This window comes from Poecile atricapillus, chromosome 18, assembly GCF_030490865.1.
Source record: "Poecile atricapillus isolate bPoeAtr1 chromosome 18, bPoeAtr1.hap1, whole genome shotgun sequence".
Taxonomy (NCBI): domain Eukaryota; kingdom Metazoa; phylum Chordata; class Aves; order Passeriformes; family Paridae; genus Poecile; species Poecile atricapillus.
The window spans coordinates 5937602-5950631 of NC_081266.1; the positions used below are offsets into that span (position 1 = coordinate 5937602).

At 40.3% G+C, this 13030-nt stretch overlaps 1 protein-coding gene across 1 annotated transcript in view; it reads left to right on the forward strand.

Moving 5' to 3' along the window:
• The window catches only part of DCP1B (decapping mRNA 1B), a 39555-nt gene extending 28170 nt beyond the window's left edge, over positions 1-11385 (forward strand). The window contains exons 6-9 of the mRNA XM_058853073.1: positions 864-992; positions 1734-2564; positions 8539-8760; positions 10445-11385. Coding sequence (XP_058709056.1) covers positions 864-992; positions 1734-2564; positions 8539-8760; positions 10445-10525 — 1263 coding nt within the window. The 3' untranslated portion in view covers positions 10526-11385. The remainder of the gene's footprint in view (positions 1-863; positions 993-1733; positions 2565-8538; positions 8761-10444) is intronic.
• The last annotated feature ends 1645 nt before the right edge of the window (positions 11386-13030 follow it).

The following is a 13030-nucleotide window of genomic DNA, read 5'->3' on the forward strand; positions in this document are numbered from 1 at the left end:
TTCTTGGTTTCAACTGTATCAAAAAGTGTCAATGACTTCAAATATAACGTCTTCTTTTCTGCTGACAGTAGCATTCCATGTATACCCAGTGCTTTTTTAGTTTCATTGACTAAATTCTTATATATAGCATCTTATTCATGTTTTTCTTTTCCATTTACTATTTCTCTTTCATGGAGCATTTTATCTGTTTTTTTCCTGAATTAAGTCATGCCCTTTTCTCTCCACATGACATTTTTTGTCCCTGATCACTTTTAGTTATCTGTGACTATCTTTTTTATAAATATTTTTAATAATAGTCATATTTAATAAGAAATCCTACTGATTCTATAAATATATTCAATCTTTACTTACTTTTCTGTGCATGTATATGCATCCTACAAGTTCCCCCAAAAAATTTATGTAAAAGAAGTTTGAGTTTTAATTCTACTTTTTAACAAAAGCATTTTAAATTATCTTTATGGGCACATTAATCCTTCATGGATCTAAACTACTTCTAGCTGCCTGTTGGATGCAGGAGCAGCATGTCTGTGGCTTGCTTTCTAAGGTGCTTTTAAAAAGTATTTTATGTTTTTGAAGTGCAGGAAAAGCAGAAGGCCAAGAAGAGAACTGAGATTTAAATTAGAGGGAAGCCTCATACAAGGCAAATCTTAGAATCAAGTGTTATTTTATATCTGTCTTGTGGTTTTATAAAATTAGGTTGCAGTTGCTACAGTTCTTCTAATAGCATAATACTTCATCATCAGAGCTGCAATCAGTATTTTTGGGCATTGAATACCTGGTTATATCTGTATTTTACTGTGGTTGGGAACCAGGGGAAAAAGATACTGTCACACATACTAAGAAATGCCTTTTTTCTGTTGCAGTGTAAGACCTGCTCAGAGCCAAAACAAATAACCAGTTCCTCTGCAATCTATAACAACCCCAACCTCATCAAACCCATTCCAGTGAAGCCGAGTGAGAGCCAGCATCAGCGAGTGTCCCAGCAGAGCAAGGTAAAATCTGTGCTGCTTTCTGACTGCTGCAGCAGTGAGTGACAGCAACACTGAGCTGAGCTGGAAGGTCACTGCGAGAATTTGAGATGGAACCACTGTGGGGAATGATTTTAAAGCATAACTAACCTGGTTTGTAAAAGCTCCCCAACCTGATGTGGAAACAAGTAAACTACAGATTTATTATCCTGATGCAACAAAGAAGTACTTTGAAATCTTCCAAATTTCAGGTGTTGTTTTGGTCACAAGCTGATCTAGTCAATTGCTGGACCACGCTTTTTGTGGGTTTTTGTTTGTTTTGTTGGGTTTTTTTTCCAGGGGAAATAATTTAAATAAAGAAAAGTCTCTTGGTATATCTTCAAGCCAAATCACAGTGCAAAATCCTAAAAATTGAATTCAGCTGTGACCAGCAGATGCACAAGAAGTGGCTCTACTTCATACACAGGCAGATTTCTGTCTCTTACTAATATTGTACTGTAAAAGATGATGCTCTTTCATGTTATTTAAAGCAAAGCCACTGCTATATCTCAGATTCACTGATTTTCTCCCACATTAGCAGCTTGACAACAGTCTTCTTGCCCTTCCTATGTGACAAAACTATTAAAAATCCTCTCGGGGGGAGAAAAAAGAGCATAGCAGTTTTCTCAGCTTTTCATTGAGTTCTGCTGCCTAAACACTGTCTCCACTTCCCGTAACTTCTGCAGGAGGGAGCTACATTTACTCTTTGGCTTTGTCCCCTCACAGAGCACGGATCCTGAACCCCAGCACCTGTCTCTGACAGCGCTGTTTGGCAAGCAGGACAAGGCAGAAGTGGCAGAAGCGAAGAGCAAGCAGGAGAAGCTGGCGGGCAGGCAGTGCGTGGTGCGCTCGCTGTCCTACGAGGAGCCCAGCCGGCTGTCCCCCTGCGCAGAGAAGCAGCTGTGCCCCGCCATCCAGAAGCTGATGGTGCGTGGCACGGAGCTCCATCCCCTGGCAGAGTTCCCTGAGAGCCGCCTGTGTGAGAATGGCAGCATCTCCTCCATGGGGGAGACTTTGCCAGGCCTGTTCCAGCCCGTGGCACAGCCCGGCGTGGCTCCTCACGCAGCGCAGGATGCCGCTGGCACCCAGAGCTTGCTGCAGAAGCTGCAAAGTCAGCCAGGCTCTGCCACTAAAATGGACCCCAGTGCCACGGGAGCTGGGAACTCCACAGCTTCTGTGTTCAGCAGGACTCCTGCTCCTGTGGGAGCACCAGCAGCACCAGGAAATAACATCAGCCAGCCCCCTCTGGTGTATTTCAATGGGTCCCTGCCAGGCCAGACTTTGGAGGCTCAGAGCCTTGGTAAAGAACAATCCAAACTTCCCAGACAGCCGCTTCCTCTCTCCAGCAATCAAGCAGCCAATTCTGGGGTGATTTCACCTCAAGAACTGTTGAAAAAACTCCAGATAGTGCAACAAGAACAGCAGCTCCATGTGTCCAGCAGACCAACGTTGGCAGCTAAGTTCCCAGTTGTTACCCAGAACACCAACACCCTGAAACCACTGGATTCCTGGATAGAAAAGGCTCCAGGCACAGAAAAACAGAGTGCTCTCCTCCAGGTAAATGGGGAACTTCTTCACCAGAAATAAATACAAATCCTTCTAAACTTGATGTTTTCTGAGGTTAGTCTTGGCTTCCTTGTCCTGCTACATGTTGCACACGATTCATTTTGCAGGTGGTACTTTCCCAACATCGAGAAAGTTCTGATTTGCCAAGATGTGATGGTGTAAATCCTGAATGTCACATCTCTCACACATCAATGATGATCAGAAATACTGCAGGGTTGGGTTATCCCAGAGCCCCTTGGGAAAGTCACCTAGTTTTCACTAGCCATACTTGGGCTGTTACATGTAATTGTTTGATAATGAGTGTAGTATTTTGGGTTTAATAATTTTCTGCAAAATCAGTGCATTCTTTTGTATACCAGTTGCTAAAGATACTTAAGAGGGCCCTTGTTTCCTAACAGCAGCTTTTTGAAGCATTTGTATATTGGTCAGTTAGTTACCTTGTGCCATACCTGCTACTTCTAGATACTCATTAGCTATTTTTCTTTAATTTGCTGTGTATTATTTTGAAGAAAAGGTCTTGTGCCTGAACAACATCAAAAAATTCTGTTTCTTTTGATCCTAGAAGTCAGATTGGTGTCTTAAAAAATTCAGGAGATGTTAAGAGACTGTATCTCTCTCATGAGTACATTTTTATGTCCTTCAGAAAAGCAGCGTGTGCAGTTACAAAACGTCCCATCCAAAACAACTACTGTCTTTAACAACTTCATTTTCTGTCGGATTTTCTGCACTAGAATGTCTTCACATGTCCTGTCTGGGAATGTATCTAAGCCCTTTTCAGCTTCCTTTATTGTGGATAGGCTGTGTTGTACTGGAGTCTGATTTGTGTGGGAGTCTAGAAGTTACTGATGCCAAGCATTCCCCTTTCCAGTGTAAAGTTGAAATGTTGCTTTTCTATTGTGACTATTCCATTCTTGTACTTCTGTTTTATTCTGGTTTTTATTCTATTTTTCTAATTCTGTCAAAACCTGATTGAAAGACAACAGGATATTTCAAAGTGCTAGAAAGTTCTTCTCTACATGAAGAGGCTGAAAGAGTCATTTAATAATAAAACAGCCACATCTGTCACTAAGTTTGTGACAGGTCAAGTTTTCTAATTCCATGAAAGAGGTAGGAGGAATACAAATTTGATACAAGAAAATAGCCATCATTATTTTTGTTCTTTTAATTAATGCAGTAGGATTTGAATCTGTGTGAAAGAGTTTTTTGGGGATTAGTCATTGAAATTATTCAGGATCAGTTGCTTACAGATGGTAACTTTGACTTTCCAGTGGAGAGCTAAAGAATAAAAGGAGGATCCAAAGTCAAAAAAATTGATTTGTTTTCACTGGGAATGGAACTTGCCTGCTTTAAATGTAAGAAATGGTGTGATTCATTGGTACATGTACTGATAGCATGAGGACATAATGAAGGCATTCCTGCTTTGAAGATAAAAGTGAAATGAGGCAAGTCCAGGTTATACATTGTAAGTCAGTATGCATGCATAAAAAATAAGGAAATGTGCTGATATATTTTTTCAGATGAAAAATCCCTACAGAAGCTGCTATGGCCAATAACTTTAATGTGGGTATATGAAAAAGACAGTGGTGCCAGCATTGGTTGCAATATGGAAAGGCAACTCCTGAGGTCTGGTCTAATGGAATTGCAACAGTTTGACTGCTTGAGTATAGACAGAGCAGCAGCTTGAACAGTATTAGATGCATTAAATTTGGAGATTTAATGCATGGACTAAAAATGATCATGAAAGTGTCACAAATTATTGTTTAGGACACCTAAAGCTCTGCAGTCTGGGAGCAATGGCCTCTTTCACGTGCAAAAGGTTGCCACAAAAGCAAAAGCAGGGAGGCTAAAAATGAAGGAATGGCTCTGTTCCTTTGGAAGCCATGGATTAACCACACAAAACATGCCTGCTTTTGAAAAAGAACCTGGAAGATAAAAAACAACTTTTAAAACCAACATTAATCTTTTTATAATATTATCCTTGCAGTAGAGCAGAGGCTCCAAGTGCTGCCATGCCTGCAGAGTAGATATTTGAGTGAAATTGAATTGGCACAAATATATCTGCACATGCTCATGCAAAATTGATCAAAGCAGATTCTGACAACAAGTGCAGCTAAAGGTTTGTTCTCTGTAATTATTTGTCTTTTGGTATTGCCTCTCCTACTATGCTTCAGCATACAGAAAAAGCAAAAGTCTGACAGGAATAGAGAGATATCTGAGCAGTGTCTGTTGTTGGAAAAATCAGATTAAAGGAACACCCTAAATCCATCAGCAGCACTAAGAAAATGTAAGCAATAGTCCTTGCCACAACTGACACATTACAAGTCCAAGTTTAAATTGGCTTCTGCTGCATCTCCATATGGTATAAGAACTGTGATCTCCCACATGGAAAGGAAGAGGCCAGTTACCAAAAAAATGGGAAAAAAAAAAAAAAGAGAAAAAGGAAAAAAGCAAAAGCTGAAGAAGAATACTTGGAAGCATTCAGCCTGGTCTGGTGCCAGCCCTGTTTTGTGAAATATTCCTTATGCAGACAGTGAGTAACGTGTGCTTAAGATACAATAAAAATGCATTAATCTACAGAGGCTTTTAGGGATATGTTTAGTGTTAGGCATGTGTTATCCTGATTACAGATACATGCATGCTTAAGTGTTTATGTTAATCAGAATTATGGTTTTAAAAGTGCTTACAGTAACCCAGACAGAAATTTATCATTTCTCCAGAAGGCTGCATATCTTGCAGCTCATTTTTTCGCATTTCTTGGAGTATTTTTCCATCAAGAATGTATTTTGTACATAATGTTGCATCTCGTGAGTATGTGCACGGAACCCAGTGTCTGTGGTGAGAGCATCACAGCACTGCTGCTCTCCTGTCCTGGCTGCAGTTTCAGCATGCAATTGTATTATGCAAATACATGCACTAAACTTGTTTCAAAAGGTAATTTCAGCTTCTGTAGCTAAACATCAATTAAAATATTCTAAATTAAACTTGAAAGACAAAGCTTTAATTAACTGCCTTTCAAGTTCCTGAACCATTCTTAGAATTGTTCTGAGTTTTAAGGGATGCCTCTGAGGCTGTTTAGACCCCCAGCACCCACTGGGTGCTGCTGTTCCAGAGCAGCACTTGATCCACCTGGGATTCTGCTCACACAGAAGGTGCCAGTTTGCACTGCAGTGAAATCCTTGTTTTGTGGTGTTGGGTGGATTTTCCAGCTGTGGTGTCATCCAGCTGCCAAGAGCCACACAGAGCACCGAGCTGATACCTTAGTGAGGTATCACTGGGGCTTCAGGGAGGGGATGGCAGGTACTGCACCACTTATTCTGCACATTTTTCTTGTTCTTCATTGCTGCACAGCTGACAGAAGACTCCTACTCTGTTATTAGTGACTCAGAGATGTAAGTGTTGACCTGACAGAGCTGGAGATAATGGATGAACAAGCAACTCGGGTTCTGTGGGTAAAAAGTTGATCAACAGAATTTTGGAAGAGCTGTTATGAGTGGTGAGAAGCTAAAAGATTGGTCCAAATGCTGTCAAGTGTCCCTACAGAGCATTTCCAGTGCCTTCTGAAAAGCATGGTGCTCCAGGAATGGCACTGGTGATGCCAAAATCAGCGTCCTGTTTTCTGGTGGGTGTCAACTGTCTCAGTGACTCAAGGTGATCTGAGCTGAATCTCAAATGAAAATTTTCCTTTTTGTTGAAAACAAGCCCCAAACAATCCATGTTTTTTTTTTGTAAAGGTTTGTTTAATGGCAGAAGCTTGGAGCTTGAGCTGCTAGCAAAAAATACATTGTAATGTTGAGTACAGACATGAATGCAATGCACTGAAAAACGACACGAATACTCTCTCTTCTTCTTGTGACCCAGTGTTTGAAGTTCTGCAGTAGCCTGCTGGCTGTGTCACCAGCAGATGGCAATATTGCTCATTCCATAGCGTTTCCATATGCTTGGCATCTCCTACCAAACAGACCTTTCTGTCCAGAGGAGACAAAACATCCTTCCTGTGTCTTTTAAACCACAACGTGTGTTTGTCAGGAGGAGCTGTGTATTATTAAGGGCACACTTTGTCTCGGGGTTTGTTTATTTGCCCTGGGCAAATGAGAAAAATGTCTTTTGATTTCAAAGGCCGTGCTATCTGGGTCTGACAGAGTCTGCTGTAGATTGAGCTGTGTTAGTGGGACACTGTCTCCTCCCTTTGCAGGAGGTTTCTGCCCTCTCAGAGCAGTTTTTTGTTCATGCATTCTTGAAATCACATTAAGAAGAATCAGCTTTTTTAAGCAAACGCTGCCAGTTTTGCTGGAGGTAAATGAAAGAGAAGCTGCTGCAGCAGCATGGATGGGTAGAGCAGGAGCATTGGGATGAGTATCTGGGACCAGCTGGAGTTCCACTGGCAGGAGGAGATGTGTGCAGAGTCTGAAGGTCTCACTTGGGACTCACACTGGTTTTCTTCTGAAATGAGTGTTGTTTTTCCAAGCACAGGTGTGCAAACCTTCAGTCAGTTTGTAATACCTCTGCTCATTCAAAGGCTGGGAACCTGGTGATTGCTGTTTTGATTACTTGCTGTGGCCTTAAAAAAAAGCTGTAGTCAAGAGCTTTGTAGTACTCTGTGTTTGAGAAACAGACATGAGATTTGCCTAACCAAGTAAATATTGAAAAACAAAAAGAGTCAGATTTTTGCATTAGATGTATCTTGCATGCTTTCTTTCCTGGTCTTTCTGCTTCCTTCAATTTTCCATAAAACAGCATGAGATCTCAGTCCTCTTTGTTTCTATTTCTCTTTGTATTGTGGTTTCACAAACACTGTTCAGAAATGTCTTGGCTAGAACAATCATAATTAGGAAAAAGACAAGCTGCAAAAATGTGGCTGTTCTTTAATGCTAATCCCTGTGGCTTTGCATACCTAGGAGATCAACCTCAGTTCTATTTTCTTCACCTTAATTTTTCTTCAAAATTGAAATGTAATCCAGGACACAGAGTGATGTGATTGAGTAGCCTTTCACCTTAATACAGCAACAATAAATCATGCTCCAGTCCAAAAGGGAGGAGCTTTGATGAGCTCGTATCAATCCCTTTGTATGTTCTTTAAAAAGATTGGATACTTCAATAGCAAGAAGATGGCTGGTTAGGATTTAGATTTATTACTGGAATTACCTGGGGAGAGGTCTGATGTCTGCAAGCTGAGTGAATTAACTTTCTGTTATGTTGTATATTACATCTGATAGTATCTGCTACTATTGTATCTGATAGTACTTGTTAATTCTGCATGCTTTACAGTTCAAAGATTCACTGCAAAATTTGAAGGGGAAAATTATTTGGCAGATGTGCTGTTCCCAATAATTTGGGAACATTATTTGGTGTGGTTAGGATGCTGAGGACACTGCTGCAGTATCAAGGTTCTCTTTGAGGGCCATTTTGATTTTGTCAACACTGTGTTGGTTGTGAGTCTGTTTTTTATCTGACAATGCCATGAGCTCACTGTGGATCTTCAGGAAAATCACTGAACCTTTGGCTTTCTCTCTCCTTAAGTAAAATGAGAAGCTAAAATACACATATATATATATTTATAAAGTAATTTGGAAGTTAGAATTGGAAAATACTGTCTAGTATTAGGTACAGGGGTTAGTCTTTAATGGTGATATTTGCACATCTCATGTTCTCAAAGATTAAACTTCCTGTCCCTGTGTGGAACACTTTACAGCTGCATTCTCTAAGTGCTGATACTTAATAATAGTCTGATTCCTGTCATAAAATCCTCCTGTCCTAAGAACATTTGCCTATCAGATTTATCACACTTGAATCCATGGCTGCAATCTGGAATTGGATGGCAGTAGATCCTAGAGGTGGTGCTGAGCTGGAGTTTTAGCTCACAGGATTGATCCCCAGCAGTCTGCTGCCAGTCTCCCTGCAGCTCCCACCGTGTCCATCCCCAGAGAATGATGAAGCTGTGACTGATGAAGTGTTTGTGTGTGTGCAGGTGATCTCCCCTCAGCGCATCCCTGCCACGGTGCCCCCCACGCTGCTGATGTCCCCCATGGTGTTCACCCAGCCCGCGCCTGCCGCTCCCAAAGCTGCCGAGAGCGCTGAGCCCGCTGCCAGCCCTGCCAGCCTCCTCCTGCCCCTGCCAGCCCCAGAGCCAGCCAGCAGCACCTCCATCAGCAAACTGCAGCTGCAGGAAACACTGCTGCACCTCATCCAGGTACTGTGCCAAAAATCCCCACACTCACCTGGAAATCCTGCTCCCTGCGTCACCTGTCCAAAGGTGGAGTGAGGAATTAAATGTATGGTGGAAGTTGGGCTGCTTGTGCCTGGGGGATGCAATAAGCTCTCCTTGCACATCTCCTTTTTATTAATGCATCTCATTTGGGGGTTCAGGAAAGTGAATACATTTGGTGGAAAAGAACAAAGATGACTGAAAGCTTTGTAAGGTCAGCCTATGAGCCAGAGAGACATCTATTATATTTTAGCTAAGGATAAACCATGGGTGATTATCCCAGCTGCCAGATATTTCAGAGATGTGTGTAAGCAGTAAGAGGAATTCAGATGGGAGATTAAAATTGCAGGATGAGTGTTAGTGACTTTAAAATACGGGCTAGATAACATGAATATATGTTAATTCCATTCAGCATTTGAACTAGAGAATTACACTGAATAAAATTCCTTTTGCTGCAGTTTTTCAGGTTTAATTGTGACAAAGCATTAACAATGCTATGTATGAGATGATTGTTTACTGCTCTGGCATGATGCAAAATTATTAATTTTTTTCCTTAACTTGCCATGTGAATAATATCTGAAGAGTAAAAGTTGAGATTACATAACTAAAGACCTGCCTGCAGAACACCAGGAGCAGAGAAACACATCCAGTTTGTAGGTCAAAACGATGTGCCTGTGTGGCTTTGGAATAAAATTAGAATTCATTATTGTAAGTTACTTAAAATGTTATTTAAGGTATAAGTTCAGAAAAGGAATAGTATCCTCAACAAGCTGGAGGGCTTTCTCATTTTTCCCTGTATTTTTATTTTGGGATTTTAAAAAAATCACATTATTTTGTCTTTACATACTTTGAGTGTCTTGATACTCTTAAAAACATACATGAAGTTATAGAGGAGACTAATCAAGGAAGATTGGGGTTTACCCTCTGTAACTTTGTACCTGTAAAATATATATTTAACCCTGCTATTCTTGGTGGTAGTTAGGATTAACTGAAATTATTCACTGTCAATTTGTTAGCTGTCATTTTCCATTATATAAAACTACAATCTTGGATGCACCTAATTTTCCTTAAATATTATCTTGATTGTAATTATCCTCATATGTTTATGTGAGCTACTTATAACATTCTTTCTTAATGTGGGCTGACTCATTCTTGCAAAATGTTCTTCAGAAGGCAAAAGTTAAACATCAGAGCAGAGGGAGCAGCATCCCTTAGGAGCATTGAGCCTAGAAGAGCTAAACAAGATGCAAGGATTTGCCCAGGTAGGATTTTAGTGTAGGATCACAATCCAGAGTGTTTCATTATTCCTTCAGACACTCTTGGAATTATCACTCAGATGATAATTCAGCTTCAGGAAGTCCCTAGATAAATGAGGGCAAAGAAGAGAAATTGCAGGGTTGTAACTTGAGTGTTGTCACTGAGTTATTAAGCAGCAATTCTGGGCTCGATTTAAATGCACTGTGAGTTTAGAAATTCTCCTTTCTGTGTACTCCTTGCTCCTTACTGAGGTACAGCCATGGGAAATGAAACAGATCTTCAGTGAAAGGGCTTTGCTACTCTCTTTTTTAAAAAAGAGTAAGGCTGAAAATATCTGGTCCATAAAAAGGAATAACCTTCTAATCTCTTTACTCCAGTTATCCTGCTAACAATTACCTCTTTTGTTTTTCAGAATGATGACAACTTCTTAAACATTATTTATGAAGCATATCTCTTCAGTGTGAGGAAGGCAGCGATGAAAAAGCCTATGTGACAGATCATCTTTTAAATCAATTTCCATGGCTTCCTCAACTCCAGGAAGAAGATTTTGAAATTTTCAAGTATGATTCTGTTTGAAGAAATGAATGATTTTAGGCATTTTGCATACACTTAGATTTTCCTTGTTGGCAAACAACATGCTGTACTGAGAAAAAAAAAAAAAAAAAGAGCAGAAATGGATTGTGCCTTTAGCGAGGGGAGCGTCACGACGCCCAAGAATTAATCACAAAATATCTTAAATTATTTTCCTTACCCTGCTCCGTACTTGGAGCTGGTTTCCCGGCATAAGGACTCAGTTCTCAGGATCCAGTTTCCTTTTTTTAACCCGCAGCGTGGTTACTCATTGCCGAGGTATTTCTCCCTGCTTTTCCCTGCGCAGCTGTCCCGGGGAACCTGACCACATGGTGGCAATGTTGGATTATTTTTAGGAACACGAAAATCCGCCTGAAATCCTGGAACGGGAGATTTCGGCAAGACTGATCGTCCTACTTAGTTGTCTGCAAAGCAATTTAGAAGAAGTGTCATGACTTTCCCCAAAATTTTTTGTAGGGAGATCTTTTTCTATTTTGACAAGAATATTTTTAGCTAGGTGCAGAAATGGGATTCTGCAGGTGTTCAAGGAATTGGAGGGTGGGGGGGTGTTGTGAATGTATTTTGCTGTCACAGAGCTCTGGGGTGACACTGGATTCATGTTTTTATTATTCCAGGTCCAATCTGCATAATTATAAGCAATGTGAAAATTTGTTAAGGGGAATGCTACCCGGTGTAATTTTATTTTATTTTATTTTTTTTAAGCGTGTTCCTGGAGCACAGTGATTTCATTGATCCATTTCTAGAGAAAATAAAAATGGATAAATCCCTACTATGTGCTGATTTCATTTGATTGCACCATGGGCTATATATTTAGTTTGTATGACTCTAAAATGTTTTTACACTTGGCAGAAGACACGTGAGGATTTAAATCAACTAGAATAAGTGATTGAAAGAATTTTTATGTATATTTTTTATTAGCATCTGCTGCTGAAGTGCCAGTTTACAACAGTTTAGGAACACAGAGTTGTTGCTGAGGAGGAATTTCCTCTGTGGGCGCAGAGAACCCAAACTGTAATCCATAAATGATTTTTCAATCTTCTCTATTGGTGTAGGCACAACTCAGTAGCCTCATCTGTGAAAGTTCTTCAGTGTCAATTTGGCTGCAGGTTTTAATTAGTAGAGCTGTAATGACTCAAACAATTGCTCCACCCCCATGCAAGGGTAGGGGGAATTTGCTCCCATTTCATGGGAAAGGCTCTAAATACATAGGAAAAAAATAAAAATTAAAAAAATAAAAAGCCAAGAGCTATTTTCTTTATTCACATAAGCAAATAACCCCAAGAAACTGCTGGAGTTTCCCCACACCAAGTAAGTGGCAGACAGCAAGTCCCACTCTGTTACTTTAGGATTCTTGCAGATTCAGTGAAATGAATTTGTTGAGCAGAAGCAAGGAAAAGCAAACTTTAAAGACAGCAAAATCCAAGCCTGTAGCTTTCATAATTTATGTAGCCTTTATAATTTATGGGATTCTACTGAGTTAATTGGTATTATTTAGGAATGAGCTGGTGTGGAAGAAATTGCAATCTACACAAAAGAGTTTGAAACTAAATTCGTGCATAATTGGTGTCTGTGATGTTGGATTATCTGAGAGGGCAATTTAAAGATGATGGGGACACATAGTTAAGACCTCATTTGACATGTAGAACTTCTGTAATTGGTGGGTAAAAATAATCCTTAAGCATCTCAAGCTGTCTTGGTAATAGATTTTCTAGTTATGGGGCAAATATTTTATTTACAGAAAGGCAAGTAGAAGTTTTCAAAAGAATTCTTATTTATTACTTGTCAGAGCAATTTACAGAAATTAAAGGCATATTTTTTGATATCTGCTAACTCTTGGTGCTTATGAAAACTGTGGCATTATGCTTGACAAGCTGAGGCTTATCTTAAAGCAGACAAGGATTGAGCCAGCTCAGGGTTTCTTTTCAGTGCCCTCTCTTCTGGTCACATCTCCACCGAGTAATGCTGGCAGAACTGGATTTCTCTCACTGCACTGCACTGTGAGGCATTCCTGGGATTATTCAGAAGGCATAAAATTGCCTTTTGTGGAGTGAAAAGAAGTTGCTGCTGAAGAACAGAGGTGCTGTTAAAGTCCTGCTAACCACAGACAGCAGTGGTAAGAAGATAGAACAAGCTCAGGAAGAAACTTTTGTGACAATGAGCAGAAGAGGAAGAGCAGTGAGAGAAATCTGTTAGGAGATGAAGCCAAATTTCCTGCCTAGTTTTCCATCTCAGGACAGGATCTGCTTCATCAGGTGCATTTGAGAATTGGAGACTGAGCTTGGAGTGTAGAACTGAGCCGTGTCCCTTTCTTCTGCAAACTGAAGTAAAACTGTCTCAGTAAAACAGAAAAACAGCTTTTTTTATCCAGAAAAACGGCTGGAGCCTTCCAGAGGCACGGAAACCCAGA